The sequence below is a fragment of the Grus americana genome, chromosome 3 (genome assembly GCF_028858705.1).
Source record: "Grus americana isolate bGruAme1 chromosome 3, bGruAme1.mat, whole genome shotgun sequence".
NCBI lineage: Eukaryota > Metazoa > Chordata > Aves > Gruiformes > Gruidae > Grus > Grus americana.
Window position 1 is genome coordinate 48746243 of NC_072854.1, and position 25208 is coordinate 48771450.

Genomic DNA, 25208 nt, shown 5'->3' on the forward strand with positions numbered 1-25208 from the left:
TTAATTAGCCATAATACTTAATTATATGCATTAATAAACTGTAACCTGGAATGACAATTTATTCGTGAATTTTCCTCCTCTACACATACTTTGAGCTTTAAAATTCAGTACAAAAGTAAGATTTCAAAACCTCAGAACTGTTTGTCTAAGCAAACATGAGAGGTCAAACACCGCGGTTGCAGGAAGGAGGTTTTCAGCTCACAGCTGTGCTGCTCTACTCAGCTTTGGGATCACGCTGCAGGACAAGGAAGTCTTGTTTTGCAGTTGAATGAGGCAAGAGCTCAGGGCTCTGCACTCCTCAGAGACACCTCCTGTTAGTCAGACTAAAAGGAAACAGTATTTTGGAAGAGTGACAATACTCTTCCTTGTCAGTTTTTTCTTCAAGAAATGAGAACTGAGAAAATCTCGCAGTGGGTCCTTGCACCTGAAGTATGTGTTGCATGAACAGCTATTGCAAAATTTAGTTCTGCTTTGCTAAAAACCACTTACAAGAATTTCCTAAATTAACCTAATTCTACCCAGGGAAGGAAAATCCCTGTCTGGCTCATCAAGAGCATGGAAATCCAGTTGGATTGTAATCCATCTGCAAGTGCAAGGGAAGGTTTCTATCAACAGCTTTTTCAGAGCAGGGAGGTCTAGATTCCTAACGCCTGTCTCCTGCTGGAATGGCGTGCACTCTGCGGGTGTCACCTGCTTCCCTTTACCTAAACAAGGAGCCCAGCTGACTTGTTCAGCCAGAAACAGGTTTTCTGATGACTAAAGCTGGGTAGGATGAATCTCATCCTGACGGAAACTGAAGTCCAAGTAACCATAAAATAGCATTTTTGGAAGCTATGTAACACCTTGACAGTTTAACTGCATTTCCAAATATGTATTTACACTCACATAAAATTGACTTGTGCAATGCTTGCACTCTGAATGGTGTGCAAACCCTTTAATCCTTTACCATATTCATCCATTTCTATTGGTGCTCTTATTTACAATGCACAAATACCTCCTGCCACCTTTAACCAAGAAAGCAAAAATATAACTTCACAGGTACTTGTTACTTATCTTTAAAACACTCGCTTTTTAAAAAAAAGAATGCAGGAATAGCCAAGATGGCTTAGACCAAAGATCTGTGTAACTCCAAATCCTGTTTCTTATGCTGGATGCTAGTTCACTGAAAAATAAAATCAAATCACTAGAGCCAGTATTCAGCAGCAGGTAAATAGGGAGGAGTATAAAATGACGAGCAAACAAAGAGCGGGCCTAGTAAATCTGCTCATTTTCTATAAATCAGTGGTTTATGAACTTGAAAGGCTTTTTTTTTTTTCTCACGAGTAACTCAACTCTGTCACGCTGTCACATGCCTTTCATGCTGTTTAAAATATACAAACCCCAATATTATTAATCTGTGTTTCCTTCTCCTTTTAAAATTGTAGAAAATCACCTGCCTTTTTCTTCTACTACTTTCAAATATGGAGAATTAATCAGAAATAAATTTTGTAGCTCATTAAATACTGCTTAGACTATGAGACGTTTTTGTGACAAGCTTTTCTGTTTCAGAGGAGGCTATCAATTTCCTTGAATTTCAGAACACAGCAGTGAATTATATGTGAACAAGATGCATTTGTAACAAAGTGCTACATTTACATAGACCCTCAAAAGCTCATGACTTTTTCAAGTAGCTGTGCTCGTATTTTCCATTTCTCACCAGAGAGATTGATGATTTTATTTGTGGTCACGTTTTAACTACACAATGAAGTAGAGTCAAATCGTTACATGCCCCTGTATGAAGGCTTTAAACACAGAACTGTCATGTTTTCATTTGCCCTCAAAGAACAACAATGCATGACTACAGAAAGAGTGAACAGGAAACTCTGATGAAGGACTGCAGGACGTGGGATTTTGGCTTATGCTACAGACCACACAAAGTTTCCCAGTGCTACATAACAGACTTCTGGTTATTCAGTAGTCAGACCCTTTTCAGTGGTGCCCAGTGACAGGACAAGGGGCAATGGGCACAAACTGGAACACAGGAAGTTCCATCTCGATATGAGGAAAAACTTCTTCACTTTGAAGGTGACCGAGCACTGGAACAGGCTGCCCAGAAAGGTTGTGGAGTCTCCTTCCCTGGAGATATTCAAAACCCGCCTGGACGCCATCCTGTGCAACCTGCCCTAGGTGATCCTGCTTTAGCAGGGGGGTTGGGCTAGATGATCTCCAGAGGTCCCTTCCAACCCCTACCAGTCTGTGATTCTGTGATTCTGTTAGCCTTACGAAAGAAAAATCAAAACCCAAATGTTTTTTTAAAGCATTCTTACTTACAGTGTGATTCTACCACAAGGTTAGCTCTGCCACACAAGACAGTAATTGTAAGAATGGCTTTTAACAGTCAGCCTTTGCTAGAGACGGCAGAATCCCAATGTCCTGTGCAAACAGCAAATAAAGTGGAATTGTATATATTTAACACCTGGTATACATTAATGCATTGACATTCTGGCAACTTTTGAAAACAGGATCTCATAAATTTTTGTCTGGTTACTTTGATAAACCCAGCACCAAACCCAGGAAATATCCGAGCAGTTCTTACCAACTAAGAGGCCCCCATTTGAGCCTCCATTAATAGTCAACTTCTTTGGGGACGTGTAGCCTTCCTTGATGAGGTATTTGGCAGCACACTGAAAGTCATCAAAGCAATTTTGTTTGTTGGCCAAGATACCACCTAGCACACAAATAAAACCAATCAGTTGATGCCATAAAATCCATTTGATATCATCTCTTCAGAAAAACATGTGTGCAAAAATACCTGGGAACAATTCCAGTTTCATGAACATTTTAATAATTGATGCAGCTCAGAAAGACAGCAAAAATGAAAGTTTCTTTCAACATAGAGAGAGTATAAGATGGTTCTGTCAATAACTCTAATGCTTTCAGAAACTCTGAATAATACATACCTATACTGTGGAGTGAGTGCCAGGTAATGTTCCTAACCAGTAAAATTAAAGCTAAAAGCTTTGCATTGCAAAATATACACAAAATGACCACATACAATACACTTGAGGTTTGATCTAATGGTACTTTAACAGCATTAAACTCAGTGACAGGTTCTTAGGGCAATAAAGCTTCAACTTATAAAATAAGCACTTCTAATTTCCTTGACATAGAATATGTGGCTGGTAATTTACCTTTTTTTTTCTATTAGTTGTTTTTGAATCAGATGACACATAGCTATGGCCAAAAAGGGACTTAAGAAAGGCATCTTGGTTTGAAATTTTATTAATTAACTATCAATACAGAAATACTTAAGATGCTGCCATCCTGTTGAACAAAATTCCAAACATGATCAGATGTATGAGGAATAAATAATGACTGAAAATTTAGGTCCAGACAATGACATTGGTAAGACTTCCAGTTCTCAAAACAAAAAATTTTGCAGGGTGAGATACAGAAGGAAAAGGATGGTTTTGCCCTACAATCTTTCAGCTATTTGAGTAGGAGGATATCAACCTAGAGAACTCAGAGTTGACCAAATCTCATAATCTTCCCTCTTTAGATGCTTGTCTGGCAAGAGACTAAAGACTTCTCTTCAAAGGTTATCCTACCTTAGACCTGGTATATTCTTTCTCTGGCAACTAAATGCTAGAAAGAAATTGGAACTGGGAAGAAAATCCTCATATTCTTGTAGCAAAGGCTGTGGTCCAGCGAGGTAAGAGGGGCTCAGTGGATGCAGAAGTGGAACTCTAATTCCTTCTAATTTGTTTAAAATCTGGATGTTTATTCTAAATTAATTGCCTAAAGTTCCCACTAAGGTCCACGAACCTCCAGGACAATTAATTCTACCCTAAAATAAGTGAGATGAGCTATCATCTGGAGGTGTCTCTCTATCTCCATTGTCCATCCAGTGATCCTAGACACCCAGCTTACACTGGATGCTTCATTTCTATTTTGCAGAAGTTTGGTAAGATAAGTCCAACATTGTCATACAGATCTTGTAGAACTGGGATCAGTAATTTTTTACTTTATTTTTTTTTTCAGCAAGTACACATCATTCTCACATTAACCAGACCATTGAAGAGAGATATGTTGGAACAAGGAAAAAAGTCTTCAAATGTGTGGCAATAAGGGAGAAATAAATCTCTTTGCTCAAAGTTCTGGTCTGGTGTAAGGTCAGAATCCTATCTATATAATTAAACCTAAGCAAACAGACTTCTGTAATTGCTTCTGGAATTAACAAAGAACAGATACATATCTTATTATGCAACTGCAATAGAAGACGGGTCAAAATTAAGCAGGAAATAGGTGGACCAAAGAAACATTATCATATTAAGATAAATTTTATTAAACCTATTACAAACCAATAGTCAAATTAAAATTAATGAAGGATACTTCATCTTTAGCAATAATATCCTGTATCTGCAAGCATATAGAGCTTCTATTTATGAAACTATTACATATTTAACTCAATTGTGAGGAAATGACCCAGACAAAAAGTTACCACAGATGAAATAGTAAAACCAATATGTAATGATCTGGGAATACCGTTTTGTCTGATAAATGTTATTATGGATTACTCCCAGGGCAAATTGCTGCATCATAAACACCACTGTTTTGGTGCATCTGCCTTGCTGACAACATCTTCAGCAACTCATCCACCAGATTCTTGGTGGATTAAATAATGATGGGTATGTTACAGAAATGAGTAGGACTTTTTCCAGCTTTTTCCTCTGGTGAAGGAATGCAGGAAGCTTTCAACAATAAGGCAAGTGGACAAAAACAATTAGATCGGAAAAACATGGAGAAAAATATATTAAAGGTATTAAGAAAAGGGGAAAAGAGATTGATGGGGTTTTGTAGTGACTGACTTGGTTTCCCTGCAGCACAAAAGTCAGCTTAAAAAACCCCAAAAGGTCACATGCCTGCCTACAAGAAGTTAGACCCCCTAAGAGAGTGTGGAGAGGATGATGACATGTCACTGCACTTGTGGAGCTGATTGTTTTCATATGAATTTCACTCACATTCACTAAATATAAAAAAAGGGTCTGTTCATAAATTGTGCGAAGTTGTTACATTCTAAACTCAAAGGTTCGCACCTTCTGTAAGGTTCTGCAAATGGTTTATTTTTTGTGTGTGACACCAAGAAAGTCTAAATAGTCAGTGCTGTTGTCCTGGGGATTTAGAATTGTGGGGCCACGTGCACCTGCAAATAATGGAAGAGGTACACGAAAGCATGCCAGGTCTCCTGCAATATAGACAGAAATTTTTTTGAAAATCAGTTCAAGACAAATAGCTTCAATTTCAGATCCTTAAGTCTAGGGAACTTGATCTGGCTTAAAAAAACCACAGTAATTTTCTTGGAAAATATTGGGTTTGTGCAAAACCATTTTTAAGTAGGTTGCAAAAATTAAAACAATCTAACAAAAACCATCAGATAACACTGGATAAAGTACAGAACTAACATATGAGTAAGGAAAAAACTTCACTTTTCGACAGAATAAGTAAAAGGCAAAAAGAGATGTGAGTATGGAACAGGGAGTGAACAGAAAATGATGTAATTTTCATTACTAAGTCTGCAGTTTTGTTCCTCTACTTGGACCGATTTACCTTTGTGCCAGGTCTCTCCATATTCACCACCGCCCCTGATGTTTGCCACTGCTAGAACACCCCCTAGATGTCGCACAAAAATAAGTCTTGACACACTGAAAAAGCAAACAGATAGAGGGTTATTTTAATTTCCAATTTTTATATCTCTACCACTTTAAAGAAAATACTTTGAGGGAAAGATCTCTCCCAAAATCAATGATGAAATCATGAATGAAGTTCCCCTTTGATGGCAAATCTGAGCAGCCAGGCTTTTTTCAATGGTTATCCACGGAAATGAAATCCTCTGCAGCCTCAGGAGAGGAAGGAACCAGTGCTGGTCCGTTCTTCTTCCTTTCGTTCTGTCCTTTGGAGGAGAGTGGCCAGTGGTTCTGCCTAACAGAAGACCCTCCACCAAGGACATGTCACCAATTTTTTTATCATCTTCAAAGACTTCAGTGCGAGGATTAGAGCTATGCAGTACCAACTGGATGGATCCCCATGGCTTTCTGAACTGTTCCTCTTCCGTTCTTCCCCTCTGCTTTTTCAGAGAGGTAAAGAAGGCTTAGCCCAAATGAAGAAAGCAAAGAATTAAGGCTGAAGATCAGCACTTGATCTTTGTTTATGAGGAGGTATTTTCAACTTCTCCTTAATATACTTTTTTTTGGACCTTTATAGAACTGTGTTTGCAAAGAAAACTCTGCTTCTACCGTTGTTTTGTGCCAGGGTCTGCAGTCAAGTTCTGGCCAATCTCCTTCTTATTTATTTTCCACTTGCATTGCTAAATACAAAACAAATAGTAAAAAATAAAATTACAAGTTCTGCCTTCTCTAGTATCTCTAGAACCTGGCTGAAAGCTAAAGTAGCATACTTTAAAAAAAAAAAAGGTCAAATTGTAAAAGTATCAAAGCTATTGGTATCTTTTTAAAAGGGATTGAAGTAATTTAAATTATATTTAACAATTAAGAAGAGAAATGGATCTCTGATCTGTTGAGGCAGTAGCTTAACATAGCAGAAGCTCCAAACCACGCATATGCCAAGGAGACCAGTAAAATATTAAAATTTAATCCCAAGTCTTTTTTTTTTTTTTCCCCTCCTGCTTATCAGAAATGCCTTGAAAGACAGTAGTCCTACAGTGTCTCAAAATGTAGTATCAAAACAGGTAAATTTTTCATACCTCCCAAATCTATTATCTATGTACTGGCACTTGTTCTTGAGAGTATATACCAAGGATTAAGGAAAGAAAATGAATAGCAGAAAGATGACTGATAGACTTCTGTATTTTCATAACCCATAAAAGGAAAAACTTTCCACCTAGGCTGGTTATCTGTGGCCATCAGATGGCTCAGGAGGCATGAATTATCTCTGCTTCCGTAAAAACAATTCTCAAGTCCATCACTGTGAATTGTGTTTTCCCCGGATTGCTGTGACATGCTGATCAGATGCAAGATTGATATTCTATAAGCACACTGTGCAAAGGTCAGGGAGCATTATTCTGTCAAACTCCAGGATGCCTCATTTTGACAGGCTGCTAGACAGCTAATGTGGAGTAGCCTGACACTAGGTTGCCTCATGAGATTGTGGCTTCTTAATTTTTGGTATGTTAGAGCCAGAAAATCTCCCAGACTATTCTGCACTTCTTTTCCCTGTCTCTGTCCCAAACAAAATCAATAGAAACTTTTTGGTCCCAACTTACTTAATCTCCTAGTAATCAAAGGTAGGAAGTACAGGACTTGCAAGTAAGGTAAGAACTTGCTACCCAAATATATTGCCTGAGAATATTTAAAAAATAAAAAATTCCAGAACAGAGTCCATCCTCTTCTATCTGCTGAAAGAAACTGTGCCCGTCTGAGGGATCAGCATATTTAACCAGCAAAGAATCTGTGAGCAACACAAAACTAAAGTAGTGAATGCATCCTATCCTGTCTCCAAGGACTCCCCGGACATCCCATCCATCCATGGACTCCCCTAACAGAGATGGTACCTTAATGATAATTTTTGGAGGGGTCTAAGTGACTTAGGATCCCACAGGATATGCAGTACTCTTATTACAGGAAGTTGAGTCCCCATTTCCGCAAGCAAACAATTTTTCTGTTGCACACACTCTCAATGAGATAAAGTCCAGAATTTGGTATCATTATATTGCCCAAACTATAAGTAGGGCTTAGTATATCTGTGCTCACTCTCAGCAGTACTATTGGGATTTAGGCACTTCTGAAAACATTACCCCATATACCTCAACATATACATCTAGTAATGTCACTGCCAATGGCTGTTAATTAATATCTGCTCCACTATGGTCAGTTGTAAAGTGAGTCAGGACCCTTACTTGACCAATACTTTGAGGAAGATGTGCTTAGAGCTTGTGACACACTTTCTCAAAGTGGCTTTTAAATTCAAGGAACCAGGTTTTATTAATATATAATTGGGAGTCATTAACCTTTAAAAAAAAAAGGTTAAAATTCCAAGTGATCAGTCAGCACAAAATTCAAGTTTTATACACAGCCCTGCTACTGACTCCTGTATTTTTCCAGGTGGGTTCTTGCTTCCAGATTTGATTTCAAGTCAACTTGGCATCTGAGTTATAGCAAACTGCCTGGTCGCCCTGGATGCCTATGAAATGTCTCATTTTGCACAGGAAAGTCTGGCTCCCTGCTCCTCCCAACAGTCTCTATAGCCTTTTTCTCATCAGCTCTTTTTTTCCTTCTCTCCTGGGAGCAGAGTAAAGAAAAACAGTAAAGCAAAGGGCAATAGGGTCAGGAAGGAGCCAGTGGAGGGAGGACAGGATAGTTCCTTCCCTGGAGAGCTCCTTCCTGACCCTACTGCTCTTTTCTTAAGGAGCATAACACACAAAAAATCAGAAAACAGGCGTTGCTTTTTTGCCGTATAGAACACCACAAGGAGCTGTACTTCAAGGAGCAGGAATGCTTTCCCTGTCAGGTTTTACAGCTGACAGCTGCAGCTCTCCTCTTTGGAGAAATGCAGGCTACCACCCTGGTGATGGGGAAAAAAGTCCTGAGTCACTGGACTTGGTTGCTCTTTTGGTTTTTGTGGAGCAGGAGGGAGTGGTATTAAAGTAACCGCAAAGAGTAATCTTGCACTCTGCACCCATAGTGCTGTGTTGCCTGACCTTTCTGTGGGCTTACAGTTTCTCCCTGCACCACCTCTTTGCTTAAAAGCTTGGTACGACAAGCCGTGTAGCAGTGAAATGCAATTTCACAGTCTGCTTCACAATCAGCTGTATTCCAGTATGCATTAGAAATTGCTTCTCCCCTACCCACACGGGCACATGCAGAACAGTGAAGGGAAACACGTTGGTTCCTGCAGGGTAATTAGCCGAATCTGAGATATTAGTGATGGGTTTGCGATGGCGTTTCCCCAGCAGCTCTGCCAAGCTACTAGTATCGGTTCCATCAGCTTTCACTTTCACTTGCTCTGCAGGCTGTATAATTAATGACAGTGCTCTAGCGGGCACCATACTCGACATGCTACCAAATGCAGCTCTTCAGTCCAGAGGAGCATATAAAAGATGCATGCTTGCATTCAAAAATAAACCACTGTAACTGACTTAATGACTTTGGCCTATCATTCTCGTCGTCATTTCTGGATCCTCTAACCTGTTGGTTTCTGTCCTGGTTTCAGCTGGGATAGAGTTAATTTTCTTCATGGTAGCTAGTATGGGGCTATGTTTTGGATTTGTGTTGGAAACAGCGTTGATAATATAGAGAAGTTTTTGTTATATAGAGATGTTTTTGTTATTGCTGAGCCGTGTTCACGCACAGCCAAGGCCTTTGCTGCTTCTCACACTGCCCTGCCTGCAGGATGGCTGGGGGTGCACAAGAAGTTGTGAGAGGACACAGCCAGCGCAACCGACCCAAACTGACCAAAGGGATATTCCGTACCATATGACGTCATGCTCAGCTTATAAGGGGCTGGGGGAAGAGGAAGGACGGGGAGCGAGGGGGGTGGTGGTGGTGTTCGACTGATGGCATTTGTCTTCCTAAGTAATGTGATGGAGCCCTGCTTTCCTGGGGATGGCTGAACACCTGCCTGACAAAGTGGTGAATTAATTCCTTGTCTTGCTTTGCTTGCATGCACGGCTTTTGCTTTACTTATTAAACTGTCTTTATCTCAGCCCACAAGTTTTCTCACTTTCACTCTTTCGATTCTCTCCCCCATCCCGCCAAGGGGGAGTGAGCGAGCAGCTGCGTGGGGCTTAGTTGCCGGCTGGGGCTAAATCACAACAGTTTATTTCTATTGATTTCAGTAAAAAAGACTTCATTTTCATTTTTTGTGTTGGAGAAAAAATGAAAAGCAACATCAGTGTCTGAATTAAGCAGAAATAAGCTCCCCAAGCCAGAGAGCTGGCTCACATTAATGGGTGCAAAATACCAGTGAGAAAACATCATACTGGCTTGAAGAAATACAGGATAAAAATGAACCACTGGAAAGGAGAAGGTGAAGTGCTCTGTGAAAAGTTATAAGAGCCTTAAGTTCTAATAAAAAATCAGGAATATTTATCCAGGAACTTGGTTTTTTTTAAAGGTCAATGTCCAAGTGGAGACCAGTGACTAGTGGTGTTCCTCAGGGGCTGGTACTGGGACCGGCATTGTTTGACACCTTTGTTGGCAACACGGACAGTGGGATCGAGTGCACCCTCAGCAAGTTTGCCAATGACACCAAGCTGTGTGGTGTGGTCGACACGCTGGAGGGAAGGGATGCCATCCAGAGGGACCTTGACAGGCTGGAGAGGTGGGCCCATGCGAACTTCATGAAGTTCAACAAGGCCAAGTGCAAGGTCCTGCACGTGGGCTGGGGCAATCCCAAGCACAACTTCAGGCTGGGTGGAGAATGGATTGAGAGCAGCCCTGAGGAGAGGGACTTGGGGGTGTTGGTTGATGAGAACCTCAGTGTAAGACAGCAATGTGTGCTTGCAGCACAGAAAGCCAACTGTACCCTGGGCTGCATCAAAAGCAGCGTGACCAGAAGGTCGAGGGAGGTGATTCTCCTCCTCTACTCCAGTCTGGTGAGATCTTACCCAGAGTACTGCATCCAGCTCTGGGGGCCCCGGTAAAGGAAAGACATGGAGCTGTTGGAGGGAGTCCAGAGGAGGGCCACAAAGATGATCAGAGGGCTGGAGCACCTCTCCTATGAAGACAGGTTGAGAGTTGGGCTTGTTCAGCCTAGGGAAGAGAAGGCTCCAGGAAGACCTTATAGCAGCCTTCCAGTACCTGAAGGGGCCTGCAGGAAAGCTGGAGAGGGACTGGTTACAAGGGCAGGCAGTGACAGGACAAGGGGTAATGGCTTTAAGCTGAAGGAGGGTAGATTTAGATTAGGTACTAGGAAGGAATTCTTCATGGTGAGGGTGGTGAGGCACTGGAACAGGTTGCCCAGAGAAGTGTGAAGGCCCCCTCCCTGGAAGTGTTCAAGGCCAGGCTGGATGGGGCTTTGGGCAAACTGGTCTAGTGGAGGGTGTCCCTGCCCATGGCAGGGGGGTTGGAACTAGATGATCTTTGAGGTCCCTTCCAACCCAAACCATTCTATCATTTTGTGAAAGGTAAGCAGGCTACTACTCGGTTGCTCTTCCATAGTCATGTGTGCTGGGTTGACCCTGGCTGGGGGCCAGGTACCCACCAGAGCTGCTCTATCACTCCCCCTCATTCACTAAACAGGGGAGAAAATGTATAACGAAAGGCTTGTGGGTCGAGATAAGGACAGGGAGAGATCATTCACTAATTATTGTCATGAGCAAAACAGACTGAACTTAGAAAATTCATCTAATTTATTACTAAGCAAAACAGAGTAGAGGAATGAGAAATAAAATCAAATATCAAAACACCTCCCCCCACCCCTCCCTTCTTCCCAGGCTCAACTTCACTCCCGGCTTCAACCTCCTCCCCCCTCAGCGGCACAGGGGGATGAGGAATGGGGGTTACGGTCAGTTCATCACACGTTGTTTCTGCTGCTCCTTCCTCCCCAGGGGGAGGACTCCTCTCATCATTCCACTGCTCCAACATGGAGTCCCTCTCACGGGAGACAGTCCTTCATGAACTTCTCCAACATGAGTCCTTCCCACAGGCTACAGTCCTTCAACAAACTGCTCCAGTGTGGGTCTCCCCCACGGAGTGCAGACCTTCAGGAGCAGACTGCTCCAGCGTGGGTCCCCCATGAGGTCACAAGTCCTGCCAGCAAACCTGCTCTGGCATGGGCTCCTCTCTCCACAGGTCCTGCCAGGAGCTTGCTCCAGCACAAGCTTCCCACAGGGCCACCGCCTCCTTCAGGTGCCTCCACCTGCTCTGGTGTGGGGTCCTCCACGGGCTGCAGGTAGAATTTCTACACCCCCTCATCCTTCCTCCATGGGCTGCAGGGGGACAGCCTGCTTCACCATGGCCTTCACCACGGGCTGCAGGGGGATCTCTGCTCCGGCGCCTGGAGCACCTCCTCCCCCTCCTTCTGCACTGACCTTGGTATCTGCAGAGTTTCTTACATCTTCTCACTCCTCTCTCCGGCTGCAAAAGCTCTCTCTAACTGTTTTTTTTCCTTCTTAAATATGTTATCACAGAGGCGCTGATTGGCTTGGCCTTGGCCAGCGGCGGGCCCGTCTTAGAGCCACCTGGCATTGGCTCTATCAGACACAGGGGAAGCTTCTAGCAACTTCTCACAGAAGCCACCCCTGTAGCCCCCCTGGCTACCAAAACCTTGCCATGCAAACCCAACACACCATGTCTCAGCTCAGGATGAAGTGAACTATGTGGCAAGCCTCAGCCCTGACCATCCTGTGGCTGCTTTCTAGCACTTATGTCTGTGGTCATCTACAGAAAAAATGACCAAATCATGGTATTGGGCTGTGGCTGGACCAGCACTTGGACCTGGGAACTCCTTGTGGATTACTGCAGTGCACAGTAACAAGAATGTACTCAAACATCACTTGAATCTGCCAGGTGAAGGCGGAACTGGATGTCCTGCCATTCTGGCATAAATTCTCTATTACAATTTCCTTTCCCTGATCTTGCCTGCCTACTTTTGGAACACACTTCCTCACCGAGTACTCAGTTCTCGGGTTATTAACCATAAAGGTGCATTTGAAGACTATGGCTTTCCTTATTGTTCTTTTAGAAAGAGAAAGGCTGAGAAGGGATAAGTTGATATTACAGGGAGAAAATGGGGAGGGAGGTGTGGCCAATTGTATTTTATTTACGTTGTCAGTGGGATAATGTATTTTGATCTGGAGGTGACTGATAGTTCTCTGTGCGTTTACTTTTAAGGGATTGTTACAGATTCATATTCTTATTTTATGAACTGTATAATGAAGGTTTCATAGGGTTCAGGAAGATATAGGTCACTGCTCCCACCTCTCATCTTCCTCTCTTCTGACTGTCAGCTGCACCTTCCTGCTGCTGTTTGCTGGACTCCTAGGAGAGTCAATTTTTAACTTGCCAAAATGGCAGAAAACCACCCACTCTGTCTTGTTGGGATAGTTTTCTGCCATTCTTGTGAGGTAAATCAGCTTAGCAAATGTTACAGCAAGCACAAGGGCCAATGCCAATGGATGGGAGGTGGAAGGAGGCACTGTGAGATACCGTCTGCTTTTGCCAGCAGCCAGCTCGTGTCAGCTCTGCAGTACATAAAATTTTATCTTACACCAACAGATACATAATATTTACTTTAAAAAAGAAAACATGATAAGTTTTATCACAGTTTTCAGCATCTACAATAAACTGTAATAAATCAGTGCTTAAGCCTAATCTAAAAAGGAATTTAAAAACTATTCTGGTTATATAATTGTCTCTCAAAACCCGCACAAAATTAAAAATGTAGCTTTACAAAGCAGATACAAAATTTTCAAATAATCACAGAACACAAGATGGGAGGTCCACTGTTAGACAAGGTATTTGCTAGAAAGGACAAGAAACTATAAATGTTATTCAGAAATACAATCACAGTGACCTGGAAAAGCGAGTGCTACAAAGGATTTCTTGAAATGTGCTATCTCAAAAGCAAGACTGGTAACACCTAAACTTAATAGGATGGTTTCATAATAGATTATTCTTGTGTTGGTGAGCTGCTCTTCCACTCTCTGAAAAAACTGCTCTCCGTTCAGTCTTTTGCATTTCTGTTTTCGTCTGCCTCGCCTAGAAGCATTTCTTACAGACAATCACTGCCTCTTGGTAAGTCTATTCAAATTCCCTTGCTGAGGAAATAAGCCTTTTCTTTAAAAAGATCATCTATTCAATAAAGCTTATGGCTTTTGAGGGCTACAAATCCTGTTGTGCAAACAACAGTTTTGGTTTACAGTGCGTTGCTTTGCATATGCAGAGCCTATATCATGTGCATTTCAAGGCAGAATCATCTTTCCTCTTTCCTGATTATATGGGAACACAGTAGAATTTTGCTTCTGATGTAATCTCCTCAGAAGTACAGTGTGAAAATAGAGCTAAATTTTAATTATTTAATTTAAGCACACATTCAATTTTCTATAATATTCAGACATAGGTAATTGTATAACTTGGAAGAAAGAAAACTTTCCATGTTATCAGTTCAGCAGGGTGCCTGCTGTATACCTCAGAAGAGCACAGGACTCCTCTGCTCTGACATGGATTTCTTCTGTGACCCTGGGCAAATCCCTGGAATTCAGAACTAACAAAGCAGACAAATGATGCCTGGACACCGATGTGCAGTCCTTATGGCCCCCATCTTGCATCTCGGGGACCTGGAATGCATTATTCTGTCAGATCCATAGTCCACCCTGCCCTCAGTCTGTGACAACTGATAATACCAGATACTTCAGAAGAAGGTATAAATTACCCTGCTTACCTGTAGCTTGGTGTAATTGATATGTTGAAGCCTCCATATCCATATAAGAAGGCAGGATGAGAACCATCCAATTTAATTCCTTTCTTGTGAATAATAAACATTGGGATCTTAGTACCATCTTTGCTAGGGTAGAAAACCTAAGACAAGAGAAAAAGAAATCAGAAATGTTGTTATTGTTGTAACCCTCTACATCTGCTGTTAACAAGAATCAGAGGCAATCACTTTCATGGTGTACAGTGGTAAAACTTTTCAAGCAACCTGCACCAGTTGCCCAGGTTGGGTTCAGTAAGGATGATCACCTGCTTGGTTGCGTAATAGCTCTGGATAACATATCAAAATGAGACAATACAAAGGGTATGACAATATCATTTTTGTATATCCTATCCATCAATTCTACATACAAGGGGGTTTAAGAAAATGCTACAAAACCAATACAATTGTCTGCAAGGAAAGACTGGCATTGTGAAAATGTAAGAACTGCATGGTCCGTCATATATTAAAGCAGCAAAGACTGAGCTGGCAAGAAGAATGAACAGAACTAAAACCAGATTTCCAATCTAAAATTATAACTTCAAAATATGTTTCCTTTTTATAAATTCAAAATTTCAGACACTAGAGAACAATAGAGAAGAAAAACACATGATAGGGTAGTGACTTAGCAAGACCCCACTAAACATTGTTTTGGATAACAGAGAGCTATGTTTGTCCCAAATAAATATGTAAAACTCTCTGAAGATCTGGTCTTGTACCGCTGAAATCACAGAGAATTCTTTTATTTTACTTGACAGAATTCTTTTATTTTACTTGATGCAGCAGTCTTTGCTTGTAAAAACATTAACCACAAGCAGAAGGCTAAAGACATTAAAAAAGTCGCCGTATTTTAGTTTTAGTATCAATACATTGGCATTAACAATATTTATCAGTGGAGTCATTCCACATACCAGACTCAAGTCAAAAGAATAAACTTCCAATAACTGAAGATGCTGTTTCTTTCTAAGCCTTGTGAAAACGGAAAAAGCTAACTACTAAACACTTGTACACGCAGCATGAATTCACCAAAGTAAGTCTGTATCCAGCAGAAGTGGGCTAAGCATTGTCCAGTCTTTCCAGGTTCATCAATGACCACTTCACCTCATCAGATTTGTAACAAAAACCATGACAGAAACTTTTGTACCACTTGGTGTATTTTCAGGCATCATCTAGCAGCTAGAACCAGGAACACTGCAGAACCCCCAAACCCATACAGCAGGAGATCTGACCTACCCACTGGCTTTCAGGAAATCAGCTCCCAAAACACCCAGTATCCCCATAGCACATGCTTTCATACCTCTTTCTATTACTGCCACAGCACCGTGTGAAATTAAAAGCTAAATTCCATGTACAAAAGCAAACTGAAATTGCTTAACACAGTACTTATAACTTGTTGTTTTGATGCATGTATCTGCCTGCATACTCTAATTTAGGATCCAGTATGTCTTATTTTGACAGTCAAGCAAAACACGTGGGTGTGAATGCAGTTTACTGCTTGTCCTAAGGTTCTGGTTGACTACTTTTCATTGCTTTGGTTTTAGCATCATTATTTGCAGCTTCTAGGCTAATTAGAACAAAGAAGTAGTAAAAGAAGAGTGACATTCTTATAATTTTGTTGCATGTTTACAATCTCTGTGCTTTTAAAGTAAATAGACCTGCCATGCTTTATAAAGCACACCATCAACAGGATCTATTTTTGTAACAAATGAACCCCAACGGTAATATGAACCTGTGCAACACATTTATTCTGAGCATTGCCTGTCATGTGAAACATGTAAATCCACGTGGCATGTCAAAAAAATAAAAATCACATTTAATTTTAGTTTTACCATGGCTAAGGAAATGTGAGAAATTTCAAATGAAATCACATCTACCTCTGAAGGCTTCACCAAAACCTGTAGACATATTCCAGATAAAATCCAGTATTTCACAGTTCCCGGCAGATGGAAAAATTCATAACAAAAGCCCTGAAGGCACTTTACACAGATGAAATCACTGTTTCCAACTACTGCCACAAGTAAATCTTTACTGACAAAGCGCTCATCAGAACTCACTGTGGCAGATTACAAAGGATTTTCATTTAAGTATTTAGCTGAACACGATAAACAAACAAAATATCTGATGGACAGGAAAACCGCTGAGGGTAGTGATGAGGAGTTCCAGACAGACTCCTCTCTAAAACGTTATCCACCAAGTCCAGTTGCTGCTGGCAATTCACACGAAGTGAGCACCTAGCCCTCCTATGGTTCCAGCAACTGACTGATGGACAGTCCTTTCCTGATGATTAACGAAAGCTGCTAATTTTCCTGCTTCTTTCTGCACAAGGGGCCTTTTTAAAAAAAACAAAACAACAAAACTCTCTGAAAACTGACTTCGGGAGAGTTTTTATCATCATCATCAATTAAGATTAAATAACATACCATTAAATGAAAACTCAACACAAAAGAAAAGATGCACGTCAAGGTGACATTTGTAATTTAAGAGTTTTCACTCCTATCTTTGCTAAAATAATGATTACCTCTCCCCCCAAGATGAACAAGGGAGGGGGGTGGAAATCAATTCAGTGAGACACCGAGATATGTGAAGCTATTTAAGCTTCTCCAAATAGACTATTTTCAACAAGTGATTCAATCTCACCTTTAAATCAGGTGTTATCTCTGAAGCAAGTCCAATGGTTTATTCATGTAACCAATAAAGGGACGTGCTTCTATCTCAAAGATTAAGGTAAACTGGAAAGGGCAAGCCCTAAAAAGAAGAATTTCCCATCAGGGTATTTCATGCCTAATTTTAGAAGCTGTCAGCTTTTACAGGAGTAAATGCTCATAAAAGGATACTACTGTTTTCTGCTTTATCGCAGCTAGGAGCGATCCACTTGTACCGGCCACATTATATTACTCACTGCTCATATATTTTCAAATACTCTCATGTCACTACAGCACACATAAGAGGACAAATTAGCAAAGTGATTTTGGAGGGAAGAGGATTGGGGACAACGCTTCAGGCATTGTTATGAATGATGAAACTCATCATTCGAGGAGGGACATGCTATAAATAAATATTTTTGGCCTCTAGGAATGCACCAGCAATGCTGTGTGCTTGACAGGGCACTCCTGCTGCATGCAACCCCTCGTACTATTCTAGGAGCATACCGCTGGAGCGGTACAGCAGCCCTGAAATAGTAGTAGCTAACTTCAGCTCACACTAATGTCCCTATCTGTCACACGGCAGAGGGGTCTCAGTGCCAGAAAGAATCACTTTCAATTCAGATGCTGGAACCTGAGGCATAAATTTATAGCACCTATTCTTCTTATTATGACCCAGGGAGAAAACAACACTGTTCACACAATTACTCATTACTATAAACTATGTGAAGATTAAGCTATATAAGCTACATAATCTTAGTCATTCTTCTTTAGTGCATACTTATATATTTATACAGTGTTGGTGGTTGGGTGGGTTTTTTTGTTTTGTTTTGTTTTAATTTTTATTCTAAACCTTAGCACTTGAAAGCAATTTACATTCCATTTTCACCTGAAAAAGAAAACTCCCAAGAGAGTTTACAGAGTAAGTTTTACAAGTCAATACAGTTAATGGCTGCGTGACAGGATTTGTAAATTGACTTAGGAGTTAAGTAGAATAGAAAAATCCTATACATTCAGTCCTGGGGAGGTCTCTGATCTCCTAGTTATTATTTGCTTTAAATGTGCGGTACTTATGTTAGGTGAATCTTCACTTGGGGAAGAGGGGAACAATCAGCCAGCACTGTAGACACAGACCTAAATTCAGAAAGACTCTAAGTTTATCCACTTTGGCCTCTGCAGTGATAAGAAGCATCCTCTCTACCCTCAAGTCACCAGGAGGCAAACCTAAGTATTTTAGCTTTTGAAAAGCTAAGAGGATCTGAAAGAGAGAGGTTGAAGACAAAGTTTTTCTTTCATTTGTCTGTAGAGATAATATAGCCAGACACTGAGACTTACACACAGAACTAAAAATAGTCTGGGCAATCATCCACTATGCACTTGTGAGTAAATATGAAATCAATATCTTTGAATATTAAAGGAAGCGATCCAATCATCACAACAAATAAAGAAATAAAACTAATCTGCCTGAATACTCACACTGTGCACATAATTAAAAATACCTAAAACTACTGAAACTGAATAGAAACTTCCATTTTTAAAAATTAAAAAACTCAGCAATTTGTGAGTATTCAGTTTCACTTTCCTCCCTTTCAGAAATGTTTTCTCTGTTTATATACTGGAGAGATTAAAAGATGTATGCAATTACAATTGTTCAGGAAAAAAGTGCACGTGCACCTGAAATCTCCTTTTACAAAACCAAAAATCCTTCTAAGCAAAAACCCATCCCAAACTTGTATGGATTTAAAATTAACCTTATAAAGGTAAAATTCAACACAGGTTTTGAAATACTGCTGCAAAACATAGATTAAAAAAAAAAAATCTTATCCAAACAGGTCTAAGGCATATATTTTTAGGTTGTGAACAATATCTGAATGTCTAGAAATCTTTTGTAACTTTTCTGACTCATTCATTAATGGCAAAGAGAATTAAAATCCAATTAAAAAGTGATTAGTTTGGCTTTTCAGAAAGAATGATTTCTAATTATTTCCTGCAGATAATATATGAATTTTACATATGAAAAGAAACTTTGACTTCTGGGACTTGAAAACATACCCTAAGCCGCAGTAGGCTAATTATTCTTAGAAAGCCACTAGTGATTCTAAAAATGTTGCTCTCAACCACTCTTTTGAGATTAGGTACTACATACCAGAGTTATCAATTCTTTCCATGTCTTTGTGTGCTTGATCAAAACCAGGTAAGAGTTACATTTGTCATTAGATTGACATCCATTGTGCAAAATGCCAAAGAATTTTGCAAAACGTAACTGAAAAGCCATATAAATCATGCTGCAGTACTCCCGATTACAAATGCGTGTTCAATAATTTAGATTTAATAACACCAAGACAATGCCTTTAAAATGAGGTTTGTTCCAATGTCTTCTATAGTAGTTTTACTGAGATAATTCCTCTTCATTTGAAACAAATACCGGATGTAGCAGTCTTGTGAAATTTAGCAAGTGTTTTCTGCTTCTAGGTAAGAATGGCTGCCCTCACCCACGGCTGCTGTGATTCCACTAGTGGCCACCACAACGTTACAGGCAGGGCTAGAGAAGCACCGTGTCCTGTCGAGTGCCAGCAGACACAGGTACGAGCACAGGTGAAGCACCCACGGCTGTGCTGAGCAGTCGATCAAAGCAAACGACTACTTCAGTTTTTATTTCCTGGAACTGCCTTTCAAGCATCCAGTTGCACATAAAGTGAAACTTCATTAAGCGTGAATCTCATCACACTTACACCAACATTTGTGTTTTGAGGTTCGGGGAAGAAAAGCATAAGGAATTCATAGTAAATTACTTAACGTCGCTCATGTTTTCCCAAACATCACAAATGCTTTGTGAAAGGCTCACCAGTTTAAAAATCCCCCACAACTATCTTTGAAAGACGACTGGAAGAGTAAACTTAAGGGAGTAGTCCCTGGAGTTTACCGTCTTACACAGATGGTGGCATCAGGGTGTTCAAACCTGTATTTAGGTACAGAGGGAAAGGCGCCTGAGGCTGAACAATGCTACACAGCAACACCTACCACTGACAAGCCGGTACTCAGCACTTCAGGAAGGCAAGTCACAAAGACCCTGGCTTCACACCAGCAAGTCTGAAAACTTCAGCACTGGTAGGCAGGGAGAAGTCCTCTCCTTGAGATGCCAGGGCAGAAGCCTCATCGATTGCACCCTCAGCAAGTTTGCTGACGACACCAAGCTGTGTGGTGTGGTCGACACGCTGGAGGGAAGGGATGCCATCCAGAGGGACCTTGACAGGCTGGAGAGGTGGGCCCATGCGAACTTCATGAAGTTCAACAAGGCCAAGTGCAAGGTCCTGCACGTGGGCTGGGGCAATCCCAAGCACAACTTCAGGCTGGGTGGAGAATGGATTGAGAGCAGCCCTGAGGAGAGGGACTTGGGGGTGTTGGTTGATGAGAACCTCAGTGTAAGACAGCAATGTGTGCTTGCAGCACAGAAAGCCAACTGTACCCTGGGCTGCATCAAAAGCAGCGTGACCAGAAGGTCGAGGGAGGTGATTCTCCTCCTCTACTCCACTCTGGTGAGATCTTACCCAGAGTACTGCATCCAGCTCTGGGGGCCCCGGTAAAGGAAAGACATGGAGCTGTTGGAGGGAGTCCAGAGGAGGGCCACAAAGATGATCAGAGGGCTGGAGCACCTCTGCTATGAGGACAGGCTGAGAGAGTCAGGATTGTTCAGCCTGGAGAAAAGAAGGCTCCAGGAAGACCTTATAGCAGCCTTCCAGTACCTGAAGGGGCCTACAGGAAAGATGGTGAGGGACTGTTTATCAGGGAGTGTAGTGACAGGACAAGGGGTAATGGCTTTAAGCTGAAGGAGGGTAGATTTAGATTAGGTACTAGGAAGGAATTCTTTACTGTGAGGGTGATGAGGCACTGGAACAGGTTGCCCAGAGAGGTTGTGGAGGCCCCCTCCCTGGAAGTGTTTAAGGCCAGGCTGGATGGGGCTTTGGGCAACCTGGTCTAGTGGAGGGTGTCCCTGCCCGCAGCAGGGGGGTTGGAACTATATGGTCTTTGAGGTCCCTTCCAACCCAAACCATTCCATGATTCTATGATTCAAACAGAATCACGCACTGTCTTGCACACCACTTCCCCACAGTCTGTGCAATCCCTCATTGCCTCTGACCTTATATAAAACCTGATACCAGCCTGGGACTAAAGACTACATAGCACATCACAAGCCTTATTTATTGCAGCAGTGGCACGGACCAAAGTCTAAGACCACCAGCGGACCCATGGACAGCTCTGGCAGTGAGCCAATGGCCACCTATAAGAGCAGCTCTTGCTAACCACCAGTTTTTGTACTCCCACAAACAGGATGAACCAGAAGTCAGGAGAAGTAACAGAGAACTATTATCACTACACAAATCCACGGGATCTGAAGTTTCCTTTCTTTGGAGGGGAAGCTTCTTCAGTCTTCTTTAAGTCTCTTAAATTGGCTTCAAAGCAATTCTGTGGGGGTTACAAAGCTTGTTTAATACAGAACTGGACAGGGGGCAAAGTAACTCAGTATAGTAAAAATTCATGCAGGTAAAACCCAGAAAGAAGAACACCCACTACAGACCTTTGCAAAAGTGCTATGATAAAAAATCAAGAAACCTTTTAGAAGAAAAGTACTGTGTTCAGTTTTGGGCCCCTCACTACAGGAAAGACATTGAGGTGCTGGAGTGTGTCCAGAGAGGAGCAACGAAGGTGGTGAAGGGTCTGCAGCACAAGTCTTATGAGGAGCGGCTGAGGGAACTGGGGTTGTTTAGCCTGGAGAAAAGGAGGCTGAGGGGAGACCTTATTGCTCTTTACAACTACCTGAAAGGAAGTTGTAGCCAGGTGGGTGTTGGTCTCTTTTTCCAGGTAACAAGGGATAGGACAAGAGGAAATGGCCTCAAGCTGCACCAAGGGGGGCTTAGATAGTTCAGCTGCCCAGCTGCAAATGACTGCAGGGAGGTATCTCACAGGGTGGTGGGAGGAGGACGGGGAAAGCAAGAGAAAAATACAGCTGAAAATTCAGAAATTCTGCAGGACCGGCATGGCAGAAATTGCTTTTAAATCACAGTTTTCTAGATTAGTTAAATGGCAGCCTTCTCTTTACATAAAATAAAGCCTTAGTGGTAAATTGGATCCAATGAGACCCCTCCACTCCATTTTTGCACCCTGACAGACTTCTTGCCTCTTCTCTAAATGTTTATCCTCTGACCCTTCATAGGGATCTCAGAGCTTCCTGCAACAGAATAATTAGCATCTGTCATGTACAGTTACTCCTTTTCATTCATCAACTTGCCTTAAAGAAAACTTAGTGTACAGACAGATAGATATCAGATAGGTAGCATTTACCTTTTGAGTTAAACATACATTGTAGTCATGTTAAACAGAAAAAAGTCCCAGGGACAAAGTTACATTCTCTTTCTTGAATTACCTCTGTGCTTACACATTCAAGAAATATCTTACTATGGAGTAGTATAGCATGAGATAAGCAAAGGGCTGACTCAACAGAAGTAGCACGCTGTTATAAATAAAAACATAAGTAACAGCTGCTGGCTAGTGCTATTTCTTTCATTAAATCAAGCTTTACCTCACTGAGAAAACTGCTCTGACAGGAGACAACTCACTGTAATAGTGTGTAGGCATTAGAAAGCAAACACTACTCATCTTCACCATGCTGGAAATCAGTTCAAGTTGTAACGAGAAACACAGTAAGAATAAAAATGTAGAGACAACTTACCATGGGGTAAGCAAGGGGGAGAACTGACCTTATGCAAGCTACTCCACAATAACTATTCTTATTTACACTGTGGTAGGTGCACACATCTAATTCAACATGCTGAGAAAGAGATATATTCACTCAAACAGTTACTGGTTAATTCAGCTTTTCTGTTTCTGACTCCATCTTGCTCAAAACTTGCTTGGTTATCTCAACACAGCCCCGCTGTTGACCTTGTACAAGCTTCAAAAAGATGACAAGATCCCTGTTGGTTTTTCTCCCTAATGCAGGGGCATCTACACTGTTCAGGGTGCTCAATCCTCACGTGTAAACCAGTATCCAAAAATTCTTGTGCAGAACAAATTCCATCTTGACACTGGTGATGTCAAGTGCCCAGCTTGTGTCAAAGCCCCAACAGGACCCACACATTCCACTCACATTGCCAAGAAGCTTTATTTATGACTTTCAATAGCTGGACAACTTCAGAGCACTCTGCTTTCTCTTCCTTAGAGAATCATATCCTGTTTATAGATGTCTAGTTGTCTACCCAAAACCAGAGGCGCTATAAATCACTAAACACCTACAAAAATTCTGTATGTGGCTAGTACAATATTGAAAAAAATAGCCGATACTCTTCATTCCTACTCTTTGGTTAGAAAAGAAGCAGAGATCATCTACACCGGACAATGCGTGTTTCAAAATCAGTCCCAGATCACTTATCCTGTGAATATTTACCCTGAAGAACTCACTGAAATAAACAGGTCACTTATAAGTATTGTGAAGTACTTCCATGTGAGGTTTCTCACTCAAATTATAGCTACAAATAATTTAATTTCTGAGATTTAAGCTTAAATTTGAAGTTACCCATTTGTGCCCCTTCATGATTGAAAAAACAACAAAACAGCAAAGAAAAAAAACCCCAAAACCTTGAGAATAGTCAAGGATAAACTAAAGTCCTAGAAAATATCTGGGGTGCTAGCTTAGAAGAAAATAATTCTACGGATCAGATGCTATTGATTTCAACAGTTGTGTCCTGGTGATTACCTCCTTGCTGTGAAGACAGTACTTCAGGCTCATCTATTGTTTTCAGACTTGCAGTACTCATTACATGATGAAGAAAAATCACCCAGTGAGTAGCAGGAAGTAGAAGAGAATGATGAAAATGAGTTTTTGTGACACTGTTGTAACAATACTTAGGGAAAAAAATAAAACAAAACTAGTATAAAGCAACCCAGCAAAAATTTCACTTGGTGATGTTATTTCCAGACAGATGTCATAGCAAGACTTTAAGGCACTCAACAAGGACACCATGAAGTGTGCTGATGAGTCCCTGTAATACTGTTGGAACGCCTTTTGTTTTTTAAAGCCATAAGACTAAGGACAGCTTGCAGCAATCTTTTCTTTCTTGGGCAAAATGTGAACAAGACAGTGAAATTCAACAAACTTGTATCAGTCATAAGGAATTTAACTGCTAACAGTCACACTCAACAGCTCAAATGTCTAACCATCTTAAGTCAACTACAGTGAGTGCTAGCACTCAAAAACCACCAATAAGTGGAAGGGAAAAGTCAGGGATGCTCCTATTGGTAAAAGATTCCCTGATTTCAGGCATTCTACCATCATGCTTTGAAGCTTTTCTGCATCTTGTCTATTTTCAGCCGTTAGCAGTGATCACTGTGCACTATTACTTTCAAAAATAATTAACAAATTGGCTGAAAAGCAAGCAGTTCAGGGAGCTGTCAGAGAGAATTTATTTATCAATTTTTCCCTATCTGTGAGTACAGCAAGCCAGAACTAAGGAAATCATCTATTTCTTGATATCGTTCATCTACTCAGCTGAAAAACTAGTTACTATGAATAATAATGATATTTCTAGGCGGCTTCCCTTGTCCCATAAATTTCCTGGGAGATGTCTGAAGGACAGAGCAGACATAATTAATCTAAGGAAAGATGATATTCTATCAGTACCTCTGGGCAGTGTTGATAAAATCAAATCAACTGCTAAATGAAGATGCAAACTAGATTACCCTTAATAAAATTGTGCACTGATGAATTTGTACTGGATCATAGGCAGACAAAAGCCCACAGAAAAAACTCACATAATTAGTGCCTGAACTGTTTCTGGGTGGAAACTGAACTGCTACCTCCCTTCCTTTTCCTTGGAGAAAAACATTCTTTTGGAATGCCTGAAGATTTCCTGATTTTTAAATTTTTACTACTTCTGATCTTGGACTGAAGGTGGATATGAGAGAAGTCTTCTGAACGATCCCACTCATGAGTGTTCCACATACACAAGCTGACAACTGCTTCTCTGGCTACTCATTGAAGCAGTATGTGTTTAATTTGTCCTATCTCTTCACTAGTAAAGGACAATTTCAGAAAAAAACCCCACAAGACCAAACCTGTCTAGATAAAAAGCTGTTGACTAAAAAGCATTTTTAGCTCTGCCTTAC

General features: G+C 41.1%; 1 protein-coding gene across 2 annotated transcripts in view; it reads right to left on the bottom strand.

Moving 5' to 3' along the window:
* The window catches only part of PREP (prolyl endopeptidase), a 113133-nt gene that overhangs the window by 5826 nt on the left and 82099 nt on the right, over positions 1–25208 (bottom strand). For both annotated transcript variants that reach the window (XM_054820662.1, XM_054820664.1), the window contains exons 11-13: positions 14377–14513; positions 5587–5681; positions 2576–2707 (exon numbers count right to left, since the gene is read on the bottom strand). In XM_054820662.1, coding sequence (XP_054676637.1) covers positions 2576–2707; positions 5587–5681; positions 14377–14513 — 364 coding nt within the window. The remainder of the gene's footprint in view (positions 1–2575; positions 2708–5586; positions 5682–14376; positions 14514–25208) is intronic.